The sequence below is a fragment of the Saccopteryx leptura genome, chromosome 9, assembly GCF_036850995.1.
Source record: "Saccopteryx leptura isolate mSacLep1 chromosome 9, mSacLep1_pri_phased_curated, whole genome shotgun sequence".
In the NCBI taxonomy this organism is placed as follows: Eukaryota; Metazoa; Chordata; class Mammalia; order Chiroptera; family Emballonuridae; genus Saccopteryx; species Saccopteryx leptura.
The window spans coordinates 39,207,226-39,229,516 of NC_089511.1; the positions used below are offsets into that span (position 1 = coordinate 39,207,226).

At 43.7% G+C, this 22,291-nt stretch overlaps 1 protein-coding gene across 4 annotated transcripts in view; it reads right to left on the reverse strand.

Moving 5' to 3' along the window:
• ZC3H18 (zinc finger CCCH-type containing 18) overlaps positions 1-22,291 on the reverse strand; it is a 78,266-nt gene that overhangs the window by 27,055 nt on the left and 28,920 nt on the right. For all 4 annotated transcript variants that reach the window (XM_066349252.1, XM_066349251.1, XM_066349255.1 and 1 more), the window contains 5 exons: positions 18,711-18,859; positions 18,399-18,491; positions 17,268-17,425; positions 10,747-10,864; positions 9,133-9,377 (listed from right to left, as the gene is read on the reverse strand). In XM_066349252.1, the coding sequence (XP_066205349.1) occupies positions 9,133-9,377; positions 10,747-10,864; positions 17,268-17,425; positions 18,399-18,491; positions 18,711-18,859 (763 nt within the window). The remainder of the gene's footprint in view (positions 1-9,132; positions 9,378-10,746; positions 10,865-17,267; positions 17,426-18,398; positions 18,492-18,710; positions 18,860-22,291) is intronic.

The following is a 22,291-nucleotide window of genomic DNA, read 5'->3' on the forward strand; positions in this document are numbered from 1 at the left end:
GTTACTATTTATATTATACCTAGAAGGAAATTAATTTGCCTATGCCAAATAATATCCAAGTTTCCCGCCTCAGTTCCACATGGAAAGCACAGCCACTGCGTTGGCTGTAAAGCAGTGGTAGTCAACCTGGTCCCTACCGCCCACTAGTGGGCGTTCCAGCTTTCACGGTGGGCGGTAGCAGAGCAGCCAAAGTATAAATAAAAAGATAGATTTAACTATAGTAAGTTGTTTTATAAAGATTTATTCTGCCAAACAGCGAAAATCTGACCTAAAGTACTTGGTAAGTAATTATTATTATATGCTTTAACTTGCTGTAACTCTGCTTTATAAATTTTATAAAGTAAAGTTACTTCCCTACTTTATAAATCACCATTACTGTGGAACCAGTGGGCGGTTAGAAAATTTTACTACTAACAGAGATACAAAAGTGGGCGGTAGGTATAAACAGGTTGACTACCCCTGCTGTAAAGAGTAGACAGAGGTTTCACAAAAGAATCTCTCCACATCTACATAGATTAGATACATTCTATAGAATTGCATAAAGGTTATTGTTAAAAGGTTCTGCTCACCTTGGCCAGCTAGTAGACTCAGTTGGTTAGAGAGCTGTCCCAATATGTCAAGGCTGAGGGTTCAATCCCCGGTCAGGGCACAAACAAAAAATTAACCAATGAATGCATCAATAAGGGGTACAACAAATCGCTATTTCTCTGTCTCTCTCCTTTCCTTTCTCTCCCACAGCACCAGTAGAGGAGTGGGCAAATGTTCTCAAAAAGCATAATTACAAAAGGAAAACCTGGACAAAAAGTGATGCAAGCACTACAATGACACTGCATTTAGCCTGGTCTAGAAAAAAGCTTGAGAAATCTGAGGCGGAGGTTTGACAGAGGACAGCTCACCAATTACTGTATTTCCCCATGTATAAGACGCCCTTAATTTTGGGGCTCGGTATTTGAAAAAAATGTATTACATAAAGTTATTGACCTCGTTTTTTTGTTTTGTTTTGTTTTTTACAGGGACAGAGAGAGAGAGAGTCAGATAGAGGGATAGATAGGGACAGACAGGAAGGGAGAGAGATGAGAAGCATCAATCATCAATTTTTTGTTGTGACACCTTACTTGTTCATTGATTGCTTTCTCATATGTGCCATGACCGTGGGCCTTCAGCAGACTGAGTAACCCCTTGCTCGAGTCAGTGACCTTGGGTCCAAGCTGGTGAGCTTTTTTCTTTTTTGCTCAAGCCAGATGAGCCCACGCTCAAGCTGGCAACCTTGGGGTCTTGAACCTGGGTCCTTCCGCATCCCAGTCCGACGCTCAATCCACTGCGCCACCTCCTGGTCAGGCTGACCTCAAGTTTTATTCATCATAAAATTCATACAACTCCTTATCACTGTTAAAACTCCCATCCATTAGCTTGTCCTCATCTGCATCTGATGACGAATCTGTCTTCATATATTGCCTCGTTCTCAGTTCCATCTATGGCGTCTGAAATGCCACAAACACTGTATAAGATGCACTCAGTTTTTAGACTCCAATGTTTTTGAAAAAGGGTACATCTTATACCTGGGGAAATATGGTATCTGTCTTAGAGGGGTACCAACGGGTCAGGTGAGGGAGAACTGCAGGAAAGAGGGCTCACAGGTGGGAGAAGAAGGGAACCCTGGTATCCTGCTGGCCTGTGCCTCTTTCCTGGTAATGGGGTGCCTGGGTTTCAAATTCTTGCTAGTTGCGAAACAGATGAACCATCATACTTTATTAAAGTTTATCGTTTTCCACTCCTATCCCTTAGACCCCGTATATTTCCAGTGCATATTCTGTCCTCACACAGTGGCTGAAGACAAAAGTCCCCAAGTGGCTCTTTCTGAATGTAGTTATGTCATCCTCCTATTTAAAGTGAGAAGAGTTCTTTTCATCTAGCTACTGATAAAAAATTCCCAGCCTGTTGAAGGCTAAATACATAAACCCTTCTACAAAAGGGAAAGCATACAAAGGCATTACTGCAGGGGAATCCAGCCACCTCCTGAAGTGGTCTTCTCAGCTTTGGCTGATCAGGGCAAAGGAATTAAGAGGCTGTGCTGGAAATTCTGCTCTGGTGAAAACCCAGTTCTTAGGCTAGCAGTGGGGCTGGTGGGGCTCCAGGCAGGGGAGTAAAGGTAAGGTCCAAGATTCCCTAGCACCAGGGGGACAGGCTGAACCCATACCAAGTGACGGGAGTGTTCCACCTCTGCTGATGGTAGTAGGCGATGGGGTGGAGGCCCACAGAAGCATAAGTGAGAGTTTGGGGAGGAAAAGAAGGGAAAAAATCAGGTCAGAATTGGGAGTGGGGTAGAGGTGTGCGTGTGGGAAGAAGAGATCTGCCTAGTTTGGTGAGAAAAGTTGCATCTGATTTTAGGAAGAACTCACTTAGTCAAGCTTCTCGAGCCCTGACCTAGTTCAGCTGAGTTCTCATTGATCCCTTCCCTTCCTCACTTGGGGGTCTATGAGTGTGCAAACATAGGCTATAGAGGCTGTTCACAGCAATCTTCTGCTTGGAGGCCAAAGCACTAAATGCCATGCTTCAGAACACCTTTTTTTTGGATTCATATGTACTTTCCTTTGAAGAGGCAAGGCAACACTGGAGATATGAGTGAACACTAGATGGGTGTCTGTTCCACGAATTATTAACAAGCAGAGAAAAACAGTTGACCAACGAGTCTGTCCTCCAACAGGTTCTCTAAAAAGTATCCTCGTTGGTATAAAAACCCTCTTCTGGGTCCCTCAGCTGAAAATCTAGACACCTGACTTGCAAGAGCTGCTTGGCTCCTCGGAAACAAGCAAGACATGTTAGTAAGGGCTGAAGAAGGGGTCTGTAGCTGAGTAAACATGCTTGTAAACCACAAAACCACAAAAGTGGACTTGCTGATGTGATCAAGAATACATGGAGTTACATGGTAAGTGATATCCCAGACATCGCTTGCCCGTCTTGGCTCTCTGGCTTCCAAGACCAGGGATCTGGATACGCATGAAAACACAACCATTGTGAATACTGTAGGATTGGTAAAATTATACAGCTATGATCTAGAAAGCAGACTGAGTTAGTTCTGTTTGCAGAATTTACTGTGTAATTTTACTAATCCTACTGCATTCACTTTTGTTATGTAAAGTAAAAATGCAGACTGCTACCAAATCTAAAACTCACTTATAGCTTTATCAAATTCATCAGTGCCAGCTTTGTGTGAGTCCTGAGATTGCAGGGCCCACCAGGGATTACATTCTAGAAGGGCAACAGATAGAAAAGTGAATGAGGGGCTGTAAGAGCTATGAGGGACAAAAAGCAGGGTGGGAAGACAGGAGTGAGTGGAGACCTTTCTGAACAGTGGGATCTGAGCAAAGCCCTGAAGACACTGGGGCGGAGGAAATGCAGAGCAAAGGCTGAGAGTAGCTGGCGAATGTGAGCAGACCTCATCTCCCAGCAGTATCCCGTGGGGAATGCAGCCCTAGGACTGAGGCCATGCTGGAAACGCTGCACACTTTAGGGGAAAGGACTTCTATTGGAAAGGGGCTTCAGAAGGACCAACAATAAAAAAAAATTCAAGCTTCTCTATTTAAATAAATAAATTTTAAGGTAATTTAAAGAGTGACTACTGTAACAGAAAGATTCATCAAAGCAGCCTTTTAAAGAATGAACTCTGCCTTGGCCAGGTGGCTCAGTGGATAAAGCATCAATCTGGCACACCAGAGGTCATGGGTTTTTTTTGTTGTTGTTTTTTTTTTTTTTTGTATTTTTCTGAAGCTAGAAACGGGGAGAGACAGACAGACTCCCGCATGCACGCCCGACCGGGATCCACCCGGTACGCCCACCAGGGGGCGATGCTCTGCCCCTCCTGGGCGTCGCTCTGTTGGGACCAGAGCCACTCTAGCGCCTGGGGCAGAGGCTAAGGAGCCATCCCCAGCACCCAGGCCATCTTTGCTCCAATGGAGCCTCGGCTGCGGGAGGGAAGAGAGACAGAGAGGAAGGAGAGGGGGAGGGGTGGAGAAGCAGATGGGCACTTCTCCTGTGTGCCCTGGCCAGGAATCGAACCTGGGACTTCTGCACGCCAGGCCGACGCTCTACCACTGAGCCAACCGGACAGGGCCTGGTCATGGGGTTTGAACCTCAGTCAAGGCATGTCCCAGAAGCAATGAGTGCACCACTAAATGGAACAATCAAGTGAAACAAAGAGTTGAGGCTTCTTTTTCTCTTTCCCTTTGCCTCTTTCTCTCTCCCCCTTCTTCTCTCAAATCAACAACAAAGATAAAACATGAAAGAATGAACTCTATCAGTGCATCTAAAATACGTGACTTACTCTAAATTTCTGTAAGAACATTACTTTGCCCAATTTTAGGAAAGCATGAAAAGATACAACAAATTTAGGGAGGTCAACTCATTGCAATTTAGATGAATATAGTCAAAACTGGCACTTATCACAACTAAGTGTCCTGCTGCAGTCCTGACATTAACTTTCAGAAATAAGACTATACACAGGAAAGGAGTTTGTCTAATCAAACGGGCAAGAAAAGCAATGACAGCCTGGTTTCATCTAGCAAAGAAAAAACAGAACTAATAAATAAATAAATTGAGAACGTTGCAGGATACAAAATCAACATAAAAAATCAGCTGCATCTCTACACACTTAACAACAAACTATCTGAAAACAAAAGAAACAACCCCATTTACAATTACACCCAAAATAATAAAATACTTAGACATACATGTAAGCAAGGAGATGAAAGATCTGTACAATAAAAATTAACAGAGACTAATGAAAGACAGAGATAAAGGCATTCCATGTTCATGTATTGGAAGAATTAATACTGTTAAAATGTCCATACTACCCAAAGTAATCTACAGATGCAATTTTCCTATCAAAAATTTCAATGGCATTTTTCATAGAAATAAAACAGTTTTAAAATTTGTATAGAATCACAAAAGACCCCATATAGCCAAGCAATCCTGAGAAAGCAGAACAAAGTTAGAGGCATCATATGTCCCAATTTCAAACTATACTACAGCACTATAGTAATCAAACACTATAGTGCTGCCCCGGTCGGATTGCTGAATTGGTTAGCACATCATCCTGAAGCACATAGGTTGCAGGTTCAATCCCTAGTCAGAGCACATACAGGAATGGATTAATGTTCCTGTCTCTCTCTCTCCCTCTCTCACTAAACTCAATCAATCAATTAAAAAAAAAAAAAGAAAAGAAAAAAATAAAGCCTAGTCTGTGGTGGTACAGCAGATAAAACGTCAACCTGGAATGCTGAAGTCTCTCCAGTTTGAAACCCTGGGCTTGCCCACTCAAGGCACATACGGGAAGCAACTACTACGACCTGATGCTTCCTGCTTCTACCTCCACCCCATTTCTCTCTCTCTCTCCTTTCTCTAAAATCAATAAATCTTAAAAAAACAAAACAGTATGTATTGACATAAAAACAGACACACAGATCAAGGAAACAGAACAGAGAGCTCAGAAATAAATTCTTGCACATAGGGTCAACTTATATTTTGCAAGGGAGCCATGAATAATAAGTAAAGGACAGTCTCTTCAATAAATGGTGCTGGAAAAACTAGATATTCAAATGTAAAAAAATTAAATTGATCCCATTTTACACTTCTCAAGAATTAACTCAAAGTGAATGAAAACTTAAATGTGAGACCTGAAACCATAAAACTCCTAGAAGAAAACAGAGGGAAATAGCTCCTCAATGTGGGTCTTGGTGATGTTATAAGACACCTAAAGCACAAATAACAAAAGCAAAAGTTGCCTGGCTGGATAGCTTGGTTGGTTAGGGCATTGTCCCAAAGCACAGAGGTTGCCAGTTCAATCCCTGGTCAGAGCACATACAGGATGTGAGAGAGGAAGGTAGAGAGAGACAGGAACATCAATCCATTCCTGTATGTGCCCTAACTAGGGATCAAACCGGCAACCTATGTGCTTCAGGATGATGCGCTAACAACATATCTATGTTCCTGCCTCTCTCTCCCCCTTCCTCTCTTGATAAAATCAATTTAAAAAAATTTAAAAAAAGCAAAAATAAAAAGTGGGCTACATCAAATGACACTTCTGCACAGCAAAAGAAATAATCAACAAAATAAAAGACAACCCGGCCCTGGCCGGTTGGCTCAGTGGTAGAGTGTCGGCCTGGTGTGCAGGAGTCCCGGGTTTGATTCCCGGCCAGGGCACACAGGAGAAGCGCCCATCTGCTTCTCCACCTCTCCCTTTCTCCTTCCTCTCTGTCTCTCTTCCCCTCCCACAGCCAAGGCTCCATTGGAGTAAAGTTGGCCTGGACAGTTCCAAGGCCTCTGCCTCAGGTGCTGGAATGGCTCTGGTTGCAACAGAGCGACGCCCCAGATGGGCAGAGCATCGTCCCCTGGTGGGCATGCCAGGTGGATCCCAGTCGGCCGCATGTAGGGAGTCTGTCTGACTGCCTCCCCGTTTCCAACTTCAGAAAAATACACACACACACACACACACACACACACACAAAAGACAACCCATAGAATGGAAGAAAATATTTGTAGACCATATATCTGATAAAGGGTTAATATCAAAATCACAATAAGATATTTCCTTATACCTGTTAGGATGGCTCTTATCTAAAAACAAAACAAAACAAAAACTAGAAATAATAATGGTTGGTGAAGATGGGGAACCCTTCTGTACTATTGATGGGAATGTAAAATGGTGTAGCCACTATGAAAAACAGTGTGTAGGTTCCTCAAGAAATTAAAAATAAAACTATCATATGATCCAGCAATCAAATCCCATTTCTGGGTATATATCCAAAGGAAGTGAAATTGCTCTCATGATATCTGCACTCATGTACACAACAGCATTATTCACAACAGCTAAACATGGAAACAACCTAAGTGGCCAATGACAGATGAATGGATTAAAAAAAGCAGTATATATATTCAATGGGATATTATTCAGCCATGAAAAAGGACAGCCTGCCATTTGCAACATGGATAGACCTTGATGACATTATGCTTAGTGATACAAGCCAGACAAAGAGTCTCTGTTCTCACTATATGTTTCTCATACTAGAATCTAAAAAAGCCAAACTCATAGAAACAGAAAGTAGAATGGTGGTTGCAATGTACCAGGGGGTGGGGGAAATGGGGAGAAGTTGGTCAAAAGATAAAAATTTCCAGTTATAAAGTGAATAAGTTTTGGGATCTAATGCACAGCATGGTGACTAGAGTTAACAATAGTGTATGTATTGTATATCTAAATTACTAAGAAAAGAGACCTTAAATCTCATCACCACACATACAAAAATGGTAATTATGTGAGATGATGATGTGTTAACTAATCTTAGTGTAGTAATCATTTCACAATGTAAATCCCTATCCCCCTTCTCTCCCTCTTCCCTTACCGCAGCCAGGGGCTTGACTGGTTTGAATGTGGGCCCGGGTGCTGAGGATAGCTCGGTTGGTCCAAGCGTGTCAGTGTCAGGCACTAAGAATAGCTCAAATACCTTGATTTGAGCAAGGGCCCTAGACAGGGGTTGCTGGGTGGATCCCAACTGGGGCACATGCAGGAGTCTGTCTCACTATTTCCCCTCTCTCACTTAAAAAAAATAATGAAGAAAATGAACATCATCATGAAAGTGAAATGACAACCTACAGAATGAAAGAATGTATTGCAAACTAGATATATCTGATAAGAAACTTGTACCTAGAATATATAAAGAACTTCTACAACTCAATAATGACTACCACGAACTGGAATGTGGAGTACCCAGGTTTGAAACCCTGGGCTTGCCTGGTCAAGGTACATATGGGAGTTGATGCTTCCTGCTCCTCCCTCCTTTCTCTTTCTCCTCTCTCAAATGTATAAATAAAATCTTAAAATAATAATAATAATAATAATAATAATGACCACCAAATTTAGAAATGAGTAAAGGATCTAAATAGATACTTTTCCAAAGGAAATATACATATGGCCAATAAAAATACGAAAAGATATTCAACATCCTTAGTTATCAGAGAAAAGCAAATTAAACTACAATGAGACAAATTCATATAAGGAAGAAATTGGAACCCTCAGACATTTCTGGTGGGAATGTAAAATGTTACAGCTACTTTGGAAAAATCCTCAGTTAGTTCCTCAAAATATCAAACATAGTTACCACATGACCCAGCAATTCCACTCCTAGATTTTCAACCAAAAGAAATGGAAATTAAGTTCCCACATAAACTTTCATGCAAATGTTCATTTTCATGATAGCCAAAAGGTAGAAACAACCAAACTGTCCATCAACTAACAGTTAAACAAAAGATATTATAATTCCACTTATATGAAATGTCCACGATAAGCAAATCCATAGAGACAGAAAGTGGACTGATTAGTGGTTGCCAGGAGCCAGCTGGGCGCTTGGAGAAAAGGAGAGTGACTGCTAATGGGTACGTTTCTTTTTGGGAAACAGTGCTCTACAATTGTGGGGATGGCACCACAAGTCTATGAATACTTGATAACCGTGGAATTTGTACATTTTCAATGGGTATATTGCAAGGTCTGTGAATTATATCTCAATAAAGCTGTAATGAGGACCACCTGTCCTATTCCAGTATTTAAATATTTAAAAAGAAATAAGAGCCCTGTGAAGCCCCAGAGCCCACCTCACCCCTTGGGCCTTCTGTGGGACACGCCCTCACTGCTCACCACAACAGTCCAACTGGCAGCCCTCCTGGAGCAACAAGGAACCTGCCACACAGACAGCAAGCTAAGTGGAGAGGCCAGCGGTCTACTTGCAGACTCAAGCCCCTGTGATTCTAGCTGCTAGAGCGCCACACTGTGGCCAGCAACATGCGCACCCTGTAGTTCCTAATTCCTTCTCCCAAGCCCCAGGTGAACTGGGAATCCAGGACTTTCCTGACTTAGGACAGTAATACTGTGGTGCACAGTGCACAGTGAATGTTTCATAACATGCATGTTACATGATGGAGCAGCAACTACTAATCAAAAGAGCAACATTTCTTCAGCAACTGTTTGGGCAAGAGGTTGTAGGAAGCAGGCAAGGCCAAGACAGTGGCGCTGCAGGCTCCTCCTCTTGTGGTTCTACAACCCAGCCTGCCGGACTCCAGCAGGGAGCCCAGTGGTTGGTGGCCTACCTTGCTGGCTGTGGAGAGCGGGGCTTTGGCTTCTCCTTTTCCTTCTCCCGCTCCTTCTCTCTGTCCCGGTCTCTGTGCTGTCTGTCCTTCTCGTCCCGCTTGGCTCGCTCTCGCTCCCACTCCTCTTTCCTCCGCTGCCGCTCTTTGTCCCGCTCCCGCTCGCGCTCCCGCTGCCGACGTTCCCGCTCGCGCTCCCGCTCGCGCTCTCGTTGTCTGTTCTCTCGCTCTCTTTCCCTTTCCCGCTCCTTTGTTGAAAAGCCAAACACATACACACACCAGCTGCAATTTAAACATTTATAATGGAAAGTACAGAGAAAACACAAAAGAGCAAGCAAATGAAGATTAGGGAACATCTCTGGTGGTAATTTTGTTTGTTTCTTCTTAAAAAACAATGTTATAAAAATGGGTTAGATGTCAAATTAGAGTGGAACACAACCTAAGAGTGAACTCTTCCTACTACTAATTCTAATCAGCCTTCAAGGGCTGGTGTGAGCTCTGGCTGCCAGCGGGTGAGCAGGCTCCCTGGCCTCAGGTCTTCATGTGCACAGTGGGACAAGCAAGACTGCACAGACTCAGGCCCAGGGCACCTAAACTATTCTGCTTTAGGTATCTGGAACAGAGTGGGCACCACAAAATGGTGGCTCCTGTTTTTCTAAGTACAATCCTTGAACAACTTTTTGAACTCTTACTCTGTTTTCATTCATTTGCTCTAATATTTCAAGTTCAAAGTGAATACTGCCCAAATCACAGCACATTGACAGGTTTTGAGCTTTAGGTGGCCTGCAAAGAAATGAAGTGCACTCACTCCTGACTTTCATGCTGGCTCGCCCCGTGGACAGTGGGGAATGTGATGGAAAGGGACTCCAGCAGGTCTCTGCTACTTCCAAGGCTGTCCTGTCTGGCATGAGGCACTGCACCCCCGCAGCCCAACCGCAGTGAGGAATCTGCTCTACTGGGGAGAGGGGCATGGATGGTCAACCAGAATCCTTGTTTCTCCATTTGATGGGTTCATAGGCCAGTCACTTTTCTTTGGTCCTAAAAATGCATGACTCTGTCACAGAAGTCACAGCACAAAAACTACTAAGCTGCCTCTAACTAATTCCTTCCTAGTGGCAGCTTTTTCAAATCACCCAAAAGCATAAGATTAGGAACTCAAAGGCTGAAGCACATATATTCACAAATATACTAAATTCTCAAGAGAAATTCTAATATAGATTGGTTCTCCATTAGACCAAGGCATGGCTGGTCGAGGCCCAAAGGAATGTAAATAATTGGTTAAACATGACAATTATAAAATGGTATTACCATGGAGCCTGAAAAAGTAATATGCTTAAGAGGGTGGAGTACACTCCCCAGCAAACTAGCATTAACAACCTAATCAGCAAATCGAATTTTTTTAAAAAGGCAAAAACACAGAAAAACCCAAGGAAGTCACTCTTCAAATCACCACAAATTTAATCTGTGGATCTGAATTAGTTCTTCAGTCAATTTGGGCTGGAGTCAGCACACTGCCGACATAATTAAGCTCACGTATAAAGTCCTATAAATAAAAAATGGGATATTTCAATGCACCAATCAGTGAAGTTCAGATCTGCAAATCTCAGCCCTACTTACCCGGTAATTGTGGTATGGTTCTGTTTCTGTATATTGCACCCTGAAATTCTCATACTGCCCGCCCCGCCAGAACCGTTCCATTTCATAGTCATAATAAGGATCTGCATAAGGCTCAAGTCTGGAAAATAAAAAAAAAATAAAAAGTAAATATTTTCATTAAGAAATAATATTGCAAATGTAAAAACATTAAGAAAATAATTACTATGACTAAGTGAGATTTATTCTAGAAATGCAAGGTTGAGTCAACATTAGGAAATTTACAAGCATACCTCATACAACAGACCTAAAGAGAAAGGTCCCAGGATTCCATCTACGGATGATGCAAATGTCTGTGACAAAAATTCAATACCCCTTCCTGATAAAAATACTCAAGAAGATAGGAAATAAAACCTCCTTAAAGTGATATATGTATACACTTTAGAATAAAGCCAGCTTCTTACTGCAGGTTAACAGGGGAGGCATTTCTGTAAGACTGAGATGCAAAAAGGAGGCCTGCTGCTTCCCCAGTGACCCACCATTGTGCCAGAGGCACTGCTAATGCGATCAGACTAGAGGTGCCCAAGAAAGGCATAATGGGAAAAGGAGGGAAAAGATCTCAGTCTGCAAAATGAATGACGTTATGCCTGAAAAACCAGGACTTGATGATAAAGCCAATTCAAACATCCAGAAGAATCCAGTAAGGCAGACAGAGAAAAATTAACATACAGAATCCAAAATCTTCACATACACATATAACCAGTGAGGAGACAGAGTATAGAGAAAACTTCATTTCAGCGAGAAAATACTTACAAACAAATTACACTTAACCAGAAATATGCAAAACCTATTTGAGGAAAACTTTAAAACACTCTTGAAAGAAACAAAAGGTGCTACCACCTTGTCATCTTCACAGCCTTCCTCTGGCTGCTTTTTCTAGGAAATCTCTCGTTGATGTTTCCAGTGACCCTGGCACAGATAACGCAAGGCTGGCTCTGCCAAATGACACAGCTTTTTTTCATCCTAAACAGCCAGACACTTTTCTAACAACCTAACTCTCATGCCATGCAGGTTATATTTAATGACAATCATCAATAACTATGTGCAGGGGCCCGCAGCACCACATCTGCTACACAGAGAGTACAGTCCTTGAGGCAGACTTTTCCCATGACCTTAAAAATTCAAAACCAACACAATACATAGCTAATGAAGATCCCAGAAAAAACTTCTAAAGGGGTGTGAGGGTATGTGCTCTCTCAAAGGAGGAACTATGGGCAAATTTGTTTTGGGGAAACTGGTTAAGCAAAATAAAAATGGCTGCAGTGTTATTTACAACAGCCAAGATTTGGAAGCTGCCCAAGTGCCCATCAGTGGATGAGTGGATAAAAAAGCTGTGGTACATTTACACAACGGAATACTATTTAGCCATAAAAAGAAGGAAATCTTACCTTTTGCAACAGCATGGATGGACCTGGATAGTATTATGCTAAGTGAAACAAGCCAGGCAGAGAAAGACAGTCCCATATGATTTCACTTATATGTGGATTTTTTTTTTTTTTAACAGAGACAGAGAGAGAGAGTCAGAGAGAGGGACAGATAGGGATAGACAGACAGAAATGGAGAGAGATGAGAAGCATCAATCATCAGTTTTTTGTTGCGACACCTTAGTTGTTCATTGATTGCTTTCTCTTATGTGCCTTGACTGTGGGCCTTCAGCAGACTGAGTAACCCCTTGCTTAAGCCAGTGACCTTGGGTAGAAGCTGGTTAGCTTTGCTCAAACCAGATGAGCCCACGCTCAAGCTGGCGACCTTGGGGTCTTGAACCTGGGTCCTTCCACATCCCAGTCTGACGCTCTATCCACTGCGCCACCGCCTGGTTAGGCTATATGTGGAATTTAATGAACAAAATAACAAAACAGAAACAGACTCATAGATCCAGAGAACAGACTGACAGCTTCAGAGGGGAAAGGCATTGGGGGCTGGGTGAAAAAGGAAAAGGGATTAAGCAAAGAAAGAGAAATTCATAGACACAGACAATGGTGATTACAAGAGGGAAAGGGAGGTAGGGGCAGGTAGTAGAGAGTATACGGGGGATGAATGGTGATGGAACGAGACATGACTTGGGGTGGTGAACACACAATACAATATACAGATGATGTATTATTGAATTGTATACCTGAAGCTTAGTTTTATTAACCAATGTCAACCCAATAAAATCAAACAAACAAAACAAAACAAAACCCAGCCTTTTTCCTGCAGGCTTTCTCAGTCTTAGGATACAATGGATGGGGATAAGGCATGCAGCATTTCCTTGGCCTGCCTCCCTCAGAACTAAGCTTGGACTGCCCACCAGCCCACAGGGTTTCAATCTACAGGAGTCCATCAAGTGCTGCCATGAACTCAACTTGGCAATGACTGCCTCCTCAGGCACAATCTTTTTTTTTTTCCCTCAGGCACAATCTTGAAGGATGAAAGCTGGCAATGGTGCATTCCTAGGCCCTGGGCTTATGGCCTAACAGTCTGGCCCTGGTTTACTAAGAAGCTCTATTCCAGATAGCTCTGCCAAAGACTTTATTCCTTGAAGATGACACCCTGTGCATTTTGGGGGCTACTTGTGTCTTCTGAATCACAGGCTCCTTTGGGATTCAGTGGTGTCCTCTTGGTATAGTGCCCCACAGCCCCAGATGCAGAGATGACATTTCTTAAGGATTCTTATGCATGAGGTCTCACAAGTCAGGTGGCATCTGAATCAAGTGCCCAAGGTGGTAGAAAGGGAGTTTTACAAGCTGAGTTGGGGCCCTGGCCAGTTGGTTCAGTGGTAGAGCATCAGCCTGGTGTGTGAAAGTCCCAGGTTCGATTCCTGGTCAGGGCACACAGGAGAAGCGACTATCTGCTTCTCCACCTCTCCCCCTCTTGCTTCTCTCTCTCTCTCTTCCCCTCCTGTAGCCATGGTTCGATTGGAGCGAGTAGGCTCCAGACACTGAGGACGGCTCCATGGTCTCCGCCTCGGGTGCTAAGAGCTCAGCTGCTAAGCAACGGAGCCACGTCCCAGACGGGCTGAGCATAGTCCCCTAGCAGGCTTGCCCAGTGGATCCCAGTCAGGGTGGATCCTGGTCAGTGCACATGTGCGAGTCTGTCTCTGCCTCCCTTCCTCTCATTGAATAAAACAACAACAACAACAAACAATAAGTTAGAATGTGTCTATATAGAAAAGCATTATTTTTACTAAGTGATCCTGATAGGTAAATTGTTTAATTCCAAACAAAAGTATAAAGAAAAAACTAATTTCCCCATCCTCTATACCAGTGGTAGTCAACCTGGTCCCTACCGCCCACTAGTGGGTGTTCTAGCTTTCATGGTGGGCGGTAGCAGAGCAACCAAAGTATAAATAAAAAGATAGATTTAACTAGAGTAAGTTGTTTTATAAAGACTTATTCTGCCAAACTTAGCAAAAATCGATATAAAGTACTTGGTAAGTAATTATTATTATATGCTTTAACTTGCTGTAACTCTGCTTTATAAATTTTATAAAGTAAAGTTACTTCCCTACTTTATAAATCACCACTACTGTGGAACTGGTGGGCGGTTAGAAAATTTTACTATTAACAGAGATATAAAAGTGGGCGGTAGGTATAAAAAGGTTGACTACCCTTGCTCTATACCATCTCAGAATACTTCCTTAGTTGTTGAAAGGGCAGCTTTCCCATGGGTACTACAACCAAGTACCTAGCTCCACACAACCAGAACTGACCACATTAAGTAGGTTCCATGTGACAACTATTCAGAGCTTTTCTACCCCTAAAATTCAGAGTGAGGTCTGATGGCCTATGTCTCTGGAATTGGAATCAGTGGTTCTTACACTTCAGTGGGCTTAGAATCATCCAGGGGGCTTGTTAAAAACAGCTGGCTGGGTGGGCTCCACACCCCTAAAACTTCTGATCAGGAAGCTCTGAGAGACTGCATTGCCAACAAGCTCCCTGGTGGTGCTGCTGCTGGTGCAGAGACCATCCCTGGAGAGCCACAGCCTTCAGCTGTCTCATTACCTTTCCCCACTTGGGCTGGAACCTTGGTCATGGACACGCTGCATCACTGGGAATAGCATCTGGGCACAAAGCAGTCAAAGAGCAGGTCCCAGTAAAAGAGAACTATTAAGGCTTGGTCTTCCTGAATCTCTTGTAAAATTCCAACTTAAGTTTCTCAGTCATTCTTCCACACACTCTGCAAAGCACATCCCACTCTGCCAGCTGTTATATCTGAGGGCTGGCCAACCAGGTGCTAGAGGGGAGCTGGTGGCTTGGGTGGAGAAGGGGCCTGCTCTGCCCTGGTTTCCTTCTGCAGCCAACAGCAGCCATTCCCTCCCACTTCCCCAAGCGTAGCCTCATCATCGGCCTTGAAGATGCCAGCACTGCTGTCCCCTGTCCTCTTCTCAGAGGCCTGAGTTCTAGCCCGTTCTCCCAACTTTTTTTTTTTTTTTTTTTACAGAGACAGAGAGAGTCAGAGAGAGGGATAGATAGGGATACACAGACAGGAATGGAGAGAGATGAGAAGCATCAATCATTAGTTTTTCGTTGCGACACCTTAGTTGTTCATTGATTGCTTTCTCATTGTGCCTTGACCATGGGCCTTCAGCAGACCGAGTAACCCCTTGCTCAAGCCAGTGACCTTGGGTCCAAGCTGGTGAGCTTTGCTCAAACCAGATGGGTCCGCACTCAAGCTGACGACCTTGGGGTCTTGAACCTGGGTCCTCCCGCATCCCAGTTCGATGCTCTATCCACTGTTCGATGCTCTATCTCCGCCGCCTGGTCAGGCCAACTTTTCAGTTTTAATATTAACTCCCCCCACCATAGCAGCTACTTCTTGCAGGTGCTACCTCTTTCTGCTTCTGCAGCCACCTAGAAGACATGTCTTTATGTTAAATGCTCTGCATTAAAAAGCCAGGTGGTTTCTGCTGGGTGGACTCTGGCTGGGGCACTTTCCCACCTGACATATGCCAGAGGTCTGGGTGGGGCCGGGCATGTGCAGGTCACAAAAGCCTTGGTTAATTCTGATGCATAGCAGATGTTGAAAAAAACAAAACACAAGGAAAAACCTGGCTGTAAGTCCTGTTCTCAGAAGCTCAGCGTCTGAGAGCCTTGCAGTACTGACCTTCCCTGTCAGAGAAGGAAGCAGCCATTGTCAGACTGGCACCAAACACGGGGCAATGCTAGAGCATAGCTGCTTGTGCAGCTGAGGATGGCAGAACCAGGCCCACCAGATTGCTCCCCCCATCAGGCCTGTTTTCTGGGACCATGTTCCAGGCAGGATGAGACACTGTTAAGGATGGACCCTGAGGTTCTAAAACCTTCTCTCTCACTACTCACGAGAACCACCCCCAGAACAGGTTCTGTCTCTACAGAGACCAGCATCTGTGACTCTCACAAACACCCCCCAGTCAAGGACAGTGCAATCCTCCTCCCTTACACTGGAAGGAGGTCAGGCCTCAAGACTTGTGACGATATGCCCTCAGCAGCACACACTTCTTACTCACACACTGCTGTCCGTAATCTAACACTTTCACCACACACAGAATTAGGAAACAAAAGTTTTAACTACTCTTTTAAATCTCTACCCCTTTGACTTCTGAGCTGTTAGCTACCACGACAGGAGTGGGCACAGAACATCCTGTCTTCTCTCTGCAAGCAGAAAGGCCAGGGGAGCATGACCTGGGAACGGAGGGAACTGAGACAGCCCAGTGGGTCCAGGTCTCCAAGACTAAATCCTCAAACACAGCACTGTACGTGTTCCCTTTTCTCTGCACTCATTTCAGCCAGAAGTCAGCAACTGGGACTTTCTAGTAGCAAACATAAATGAATCAAGTGAAAGACAGTTCAGATCACCGAGTGCAGTGTGTGCTTCAGGTCATACTGTCCTGTGACCTCAGCTGACACGGCAACGAGGGCTCAGGAGAAACCTGGTCTGTTTTTGTCCCCTTAGAGGTGAGGGCAACAAACCTGGGCTTCCCCTGGGAGCAGGAGCACTGGAAGACCAGTGCTATACTGACTATGTTACACAACTTCCAAAGACTGGACTTACATTTTTCAACCACATGTACTTGGTAAAAAAAAACAAAAAGAAACCAAAAAGAAAACATTTACAATGAAAAGGGTCACAACTCCCATGCTCTTGAATTTTAGTTACACATTTCATAGGTTTTCCTGGTTCCTGGGTAACTTGGGGACAGGTGAGGAAAAGAGTTATGTGGCCTCAGGAACAGTTATATAAACTCCCAAAGCTTGCAGGAGCCCAAATGGGCACAGGCCCTTCCCAGTCACAAGGCCCTGACACAAAACTAAAACACTTCCTTCATGGAAACAAAACACTGAGGAAACTCAATTGCAAAATATGTGAAATTATCTCAAGGACATCATTCTCAGTCCAGGGAGAGCGGACAGGCCCCAGCCCTTGGGAAGCCTACGTGCTGCTGCTCTCCAGGACCCAAGACCCACATAGCTGAGGACAACTTAATTCTCTTTCAAAAGAGAAGGAAGAGGCAAACCATTCCTTACGTCGTGTCTCTGACATCTCTTGTGATCCGATAATTCCAATCTCGGAAAACTTCATTTTCTTTGTCAAACTCCCGTTCATCTTCACCAATTGTCACAGTAAACCTTTTCTCTTCAAAATCCGGCTCCTGTTCTTTTCGAATGGTTGCTTTTTTTAAAACCTACCATTGTGAGAAGAAGCAAATACCAGTTACTGCTAGGAAAAACAAAGGGAAGCCTGTCCTGATTTGACCCACAGAAGTTTGGCCAGTGTGGCTTGAGCGGGATGGCTGAGTGCTGAGTGAGCAAGGTGTGCCTAAGCTCTACACCTGGGGCACACACAGGCTCCCGTGTGCCTTTCTGCAGGACTGGAGTGCTTTGTCCCTGCACATAGCTGTGCCTGGCAGTCAGGACAGGCCCACTAAGCAGCACCATGGAGCTTACTCATATTCTGGGAAGGGTGATGAAGGTGATGGCTTCCAAATGATAGTCCGGGCATTGAAGCAGGGAGCCCCCGATAATAATTCAGTAAGAAGGACTGCACGCGGAGAGGAAGGTAAGTCTGCTCAGGGGAGAAAAGACCTAAGGGGCCATTCAATTCTCAAAGGAAAGAAGGGGTGGTGAAGTATGTGCTAGGGGAGAGAGAAGAGTTTTGTTTTAGTCTGTCATCTCACTGAAGGGAAACCGATGTAGGGAGCTCAGAAAGCAGCCTGGCCATCCAGGGCCAGAGTCTGGGCTGGAGTTAAGGAGTGGAAAGAGGGGAGGCCCATATTCGCATTGCAGCTCTCAAGGGAGAAAGTGACTTCTCCAGAAGACAGGCCACTCAGGGAAGCAGTGTGTGCTAACTCTGGGGAGTGGCTCTGAGTGGCAGGGGGCTGTAGAACCAGCTGGTTGTGGTCCAATGCTGCCCAAGACACATGAAGATAGGGGCGAGTGTTCTAGGTTGGGACTCCCTGGTCTTCTGGGCCTGGTTATGACCTAGCATAACTCAGTCAGTTCAAAGTCATTTCCCATTCTCTCGCTCTTCAGAGAAATCACAGTAATATATTCCTCACTTGAGGTTTTACTGAGTTTTTGATCACTTTCTCTGGATCAAGGAAATTCTAGTTTTGTGCAAGGACTGTCACTACTTTTGGGTTTTCTGAATTCTGTTACCTCCTTTGCATGCCGAAGTCCTCGTTCCCAGGCACTCTCTGTGGGGGGTTCTGGAGGAGGTGGAGGCAAAATTTCATCAACGACTGGCCCACCCTATTAAAAAGGAGAAAGAAAAAGTTGAAAAAGCAAGCAAACCTTTAAAATCTACAAAGAAAGAAAAGCAAAAACGCCTGAAGCAACTGGAAAGCAGTTGTGACCATGATGTTACAGAAATGCCTTTTACACAAGGTGTATTAATGTGCTTTAAGCTGGAGAGTCACAAACAGCTTAGATGTCTGATTCGCTAGCAATTAAAAAAAGGTGTTCACGTACCCAAGGGTTGGCAGGCATCAGTGGGTGAGGTCCAAGAGGCGGGGCACCGTTAGGTGGGAAAGGTTCAGCTTTGGTGATTAGGGAGTAGTTGCCCTTGTCGTTGACTCCAGGATGTATAAACCTACAATTCATTCCCCAGGTACAGTTCCCTAAGGAAACAAAAGTTAGGTCAGAATGTGTCTATGAGAGCCCAAGTGCATGAGGTCAGCTTCCTGACTGCTTTGCTTGGACTTTCCTGAGAGCCTGTGACATGCCAGACAGCATGCTGAGCACACTCACAGGTTACTGGTGTCACCCTCCACCCCGTAAGGTGCATAAGTCTGAATATGGACAGGCCAAAGACAATCAGCTGCAGTGCAAGTATGTGTAGGCTCAGTTCTCACACCTGAGCCCTCCCCCCACCCCCGTGTGCCCATCTGTATACCCACACATACCCAGGTCACTGGCAGGCAGGCCTGAACAGTCTCAGGCCAGACCTGCAACTGGGGAGTGAGCCTAAAGGGATCCTGAAGGGGGCTGGTTATGTGTTAGAGGAAACATGACCATGTGAATAGTTCATTTTCCCCTCAAAACAGAAAAGTCTAACAGCTTCCCAGACAATCAGAGGTGACCTCCACTCTGGGTTTACTGCTCAGAAACACTACACCCTCAGCGAGGCTCACAGGTGCACACACATACAGGACCATAATTCTAACTCAAAACCCACTCATACTGAAATAGAAATCGAGAAGTATAAAAATGACCAGAATTCTGCAAGCTTGTCCCATAGTGGTCTTTATCAGCTCTGTAAATTTGCATTTCTCCTATCCATGTCTCACAAACCATTTCAGTATATTTCCGGTATTTAAAACACATAGATATAATGAATTAGGTGTTCATGGCTTAGTATTATTCTGTTAAGAGAATGTCAGGGTTATTCAAGGAAACCACTTACCTTTCAACACAGAATGCAAGAAGTCAAAATTTTAAATATAATCAGTGAGTAAATCACTTCTAAAAAATTTAATTTTTAGAGTAGTTATATGTACATAGGCTCATATAGTTAAAAAAAGACATTTTCAATGTGTTAACACAGTTAATTTTCAAACCATTTAAAAATATATATTCAATTTGTATTAAAACCAACTTAATAATATATTGATCTAAATTAAATGTGAAATAAAATATTCTTAAAATTGCTTCTCTGGGAATGCAAAAATACCACCTTAACTTTTAAAAGTCCTAAGTGTTTGAGAAATCACATATAAGTCAGAGGGGAAATACTGTACTACAGGGGGTTCAGTCCCAAAGTCTCTGGTGGTATGAAGAAAGAAAGATGACTATGTAGTCATACAGCTAAATAAAAAATTTCAAACACTATCACCTTCACCATTTGACCCTTACAAAATTCATAATGCATTCCACATTGCTTTTGTAGCCAAAAAAAAAAAAAAAGCTCATTGTAGAAAATTTGCAAGTACAAAAACAAAAAAAGTATTAATATAAACTATAACTTTTTCATAATTTTATTTTATTATTTTGTATTTACTTATTCATTTTAGAGAGGAGAGAGAGAGAGAGAGAAGGGGCAGAAGTATCAACTCCCATATGTGCCTTGACCAGGCAAGCCGAGGGTTTTAAACTGACAACCTCAGTATTCCAGGTCGATACTTTATCTACTGCGCCACCACAGACCAGGCTAACTTCTCCATAATTTTAGAACCAATATATATATCTAGATGGTAGATAAATGGGTGTTATTCTCTTCTTTTATTTAAAAAAACTTCAAAACAAAACATCACCCATGAGCCAACCCAGTGACAAAAAAATTCTTTTATCACATATTAGAAGGGGGAGAAAAGAGGAACAGGCGGATAAAAAGAAATACACGAGGGCCCTGGCTGGCTGGCTCAGCAGTAGAGCGTCGGCCCGGCATGTGGAAGTCCCAGGTTTGATCCCAGTCAGGGCACACAGGAGAAGTGACCATCTGCTTCTCTACCCCTCCCACTTCTCTCTCTCCAACCGTCTTGCAGCCATAGCTCAATTGGCTCCAGCAAGCTGGCCCTGGGCACTGAGGATGGCTCCATGACCTTACCTCAGTTGCTAAAAATAGCTTGGTTGCCAAGTGACAAAGAAGCAGCCACAAATGGGCAGAGCATCAGCCCCAGATGAGGGCTGCCAGGTGGATCCTGGTCAGGATGCATGTGGGAGTCTGTCTCTCTGCCTCCCTGCCTCTCACTTAAAAAAAAAAAAAAAAAAAAAAGCAAGTAAATAAAAAAAAAAGAAAGAAAAGAAATACATTAGGAAAAGTAAAAGGCAAGAGCAGAAGTAGATGCCTTTCTAAGACACTGGAGGGTGACAGAAGCCTGACCTGTTGGAAGCCCCTGCTCTGGATATGCTAAAATCATTGCTGAGCATATGTCTGGACCCTTGACCACCAAGGAGAAGAACAGATATCCAGCAAAAGCAGCCAAAAAAGCAGTTAGAATGGTTAAAAACTCATGGGTTTTTTTTTTTTCTTTACAGAGACAGAGAGTCAGCGAGAGAGAGAGAGAGAGAGAGAGAGAGAGAGAGAGATAGGGACAGACAGACAGGAATGGAGAGGGATGAGAAGCATCAATCATTAGTTTTTCGTCGCACATTGTGACACCTTAGTTGTTCATTGATTGCTTTCTCATATGTGCCTTGACTGTGGGCCTTCAGCAGACTGAGTAACTCCTTGCTCAAGACAGCGACCATTGGGTCCAAGCTGGTGAGCTTTGCTCAAACCAGATGAGCCTGCACTCAAGCTGGCGACCTCGGGGTCTCGAACCTGGGTCCTCCACATCCCAGTCTGACGCTCTATCCACTGCGCTACCGCCTGCTCAGGCTCATGAGCCTTTTTAAAGTGACTTTTCTTTTTTTAAATGAGAGAGACAGAGACAGGAAGGGAGACGAGAAGAATCAACTTATAGCTGTTCATTGATTGATTCTCATATATGCCTTGACCAGGGGGCTCAAGCCAGCAACCATGGGATCATAACTCTGATCCTACACTCAAGTGGGCGATCTCAGAGTTTCAAACCTGGGACTTCAGTGTCCCTGGTCAAAGTTCAATCCACTGTGCCACCATTGGTCAGGCTTATAGTGAATTTTTATCTGTGTACACAAAGATCTGGAAAGATACTAAACTGTTGGGACCGTGGAAGGAGAAACTTTCATCTTTTATTGTCTTGACTCTCATTAGCACATATTCCTCTCATAATTTAAAAAAGTGTTAGGAAAAAAAAGTCTGGGAAATGGAAGCAAAAATCAATCTTGTTTTAAAATTGTGTGGTGTTGGTCTGCTTCTAAAATGCCACAAACACAAAAGTAATGTGGATTATGATTCTGACTGGATGAATAAATAGACTCACAATTATATAAGGACATGGAGAGGAGCCCGAAGTGCAGAGAAGAAATGGAAACAGCTGTGACAGGGAGTTCAGTGGGACAAGTTTCTTCATCTTGGCCACACACAAAGGCATTGACAGTGTTCTATTTCTTAACTGGATGGTGGGCACATCAGTAATTGTTTTATTCTTTTATTATCTTTATGTCAGTGTAAACACTAGTATATTTTA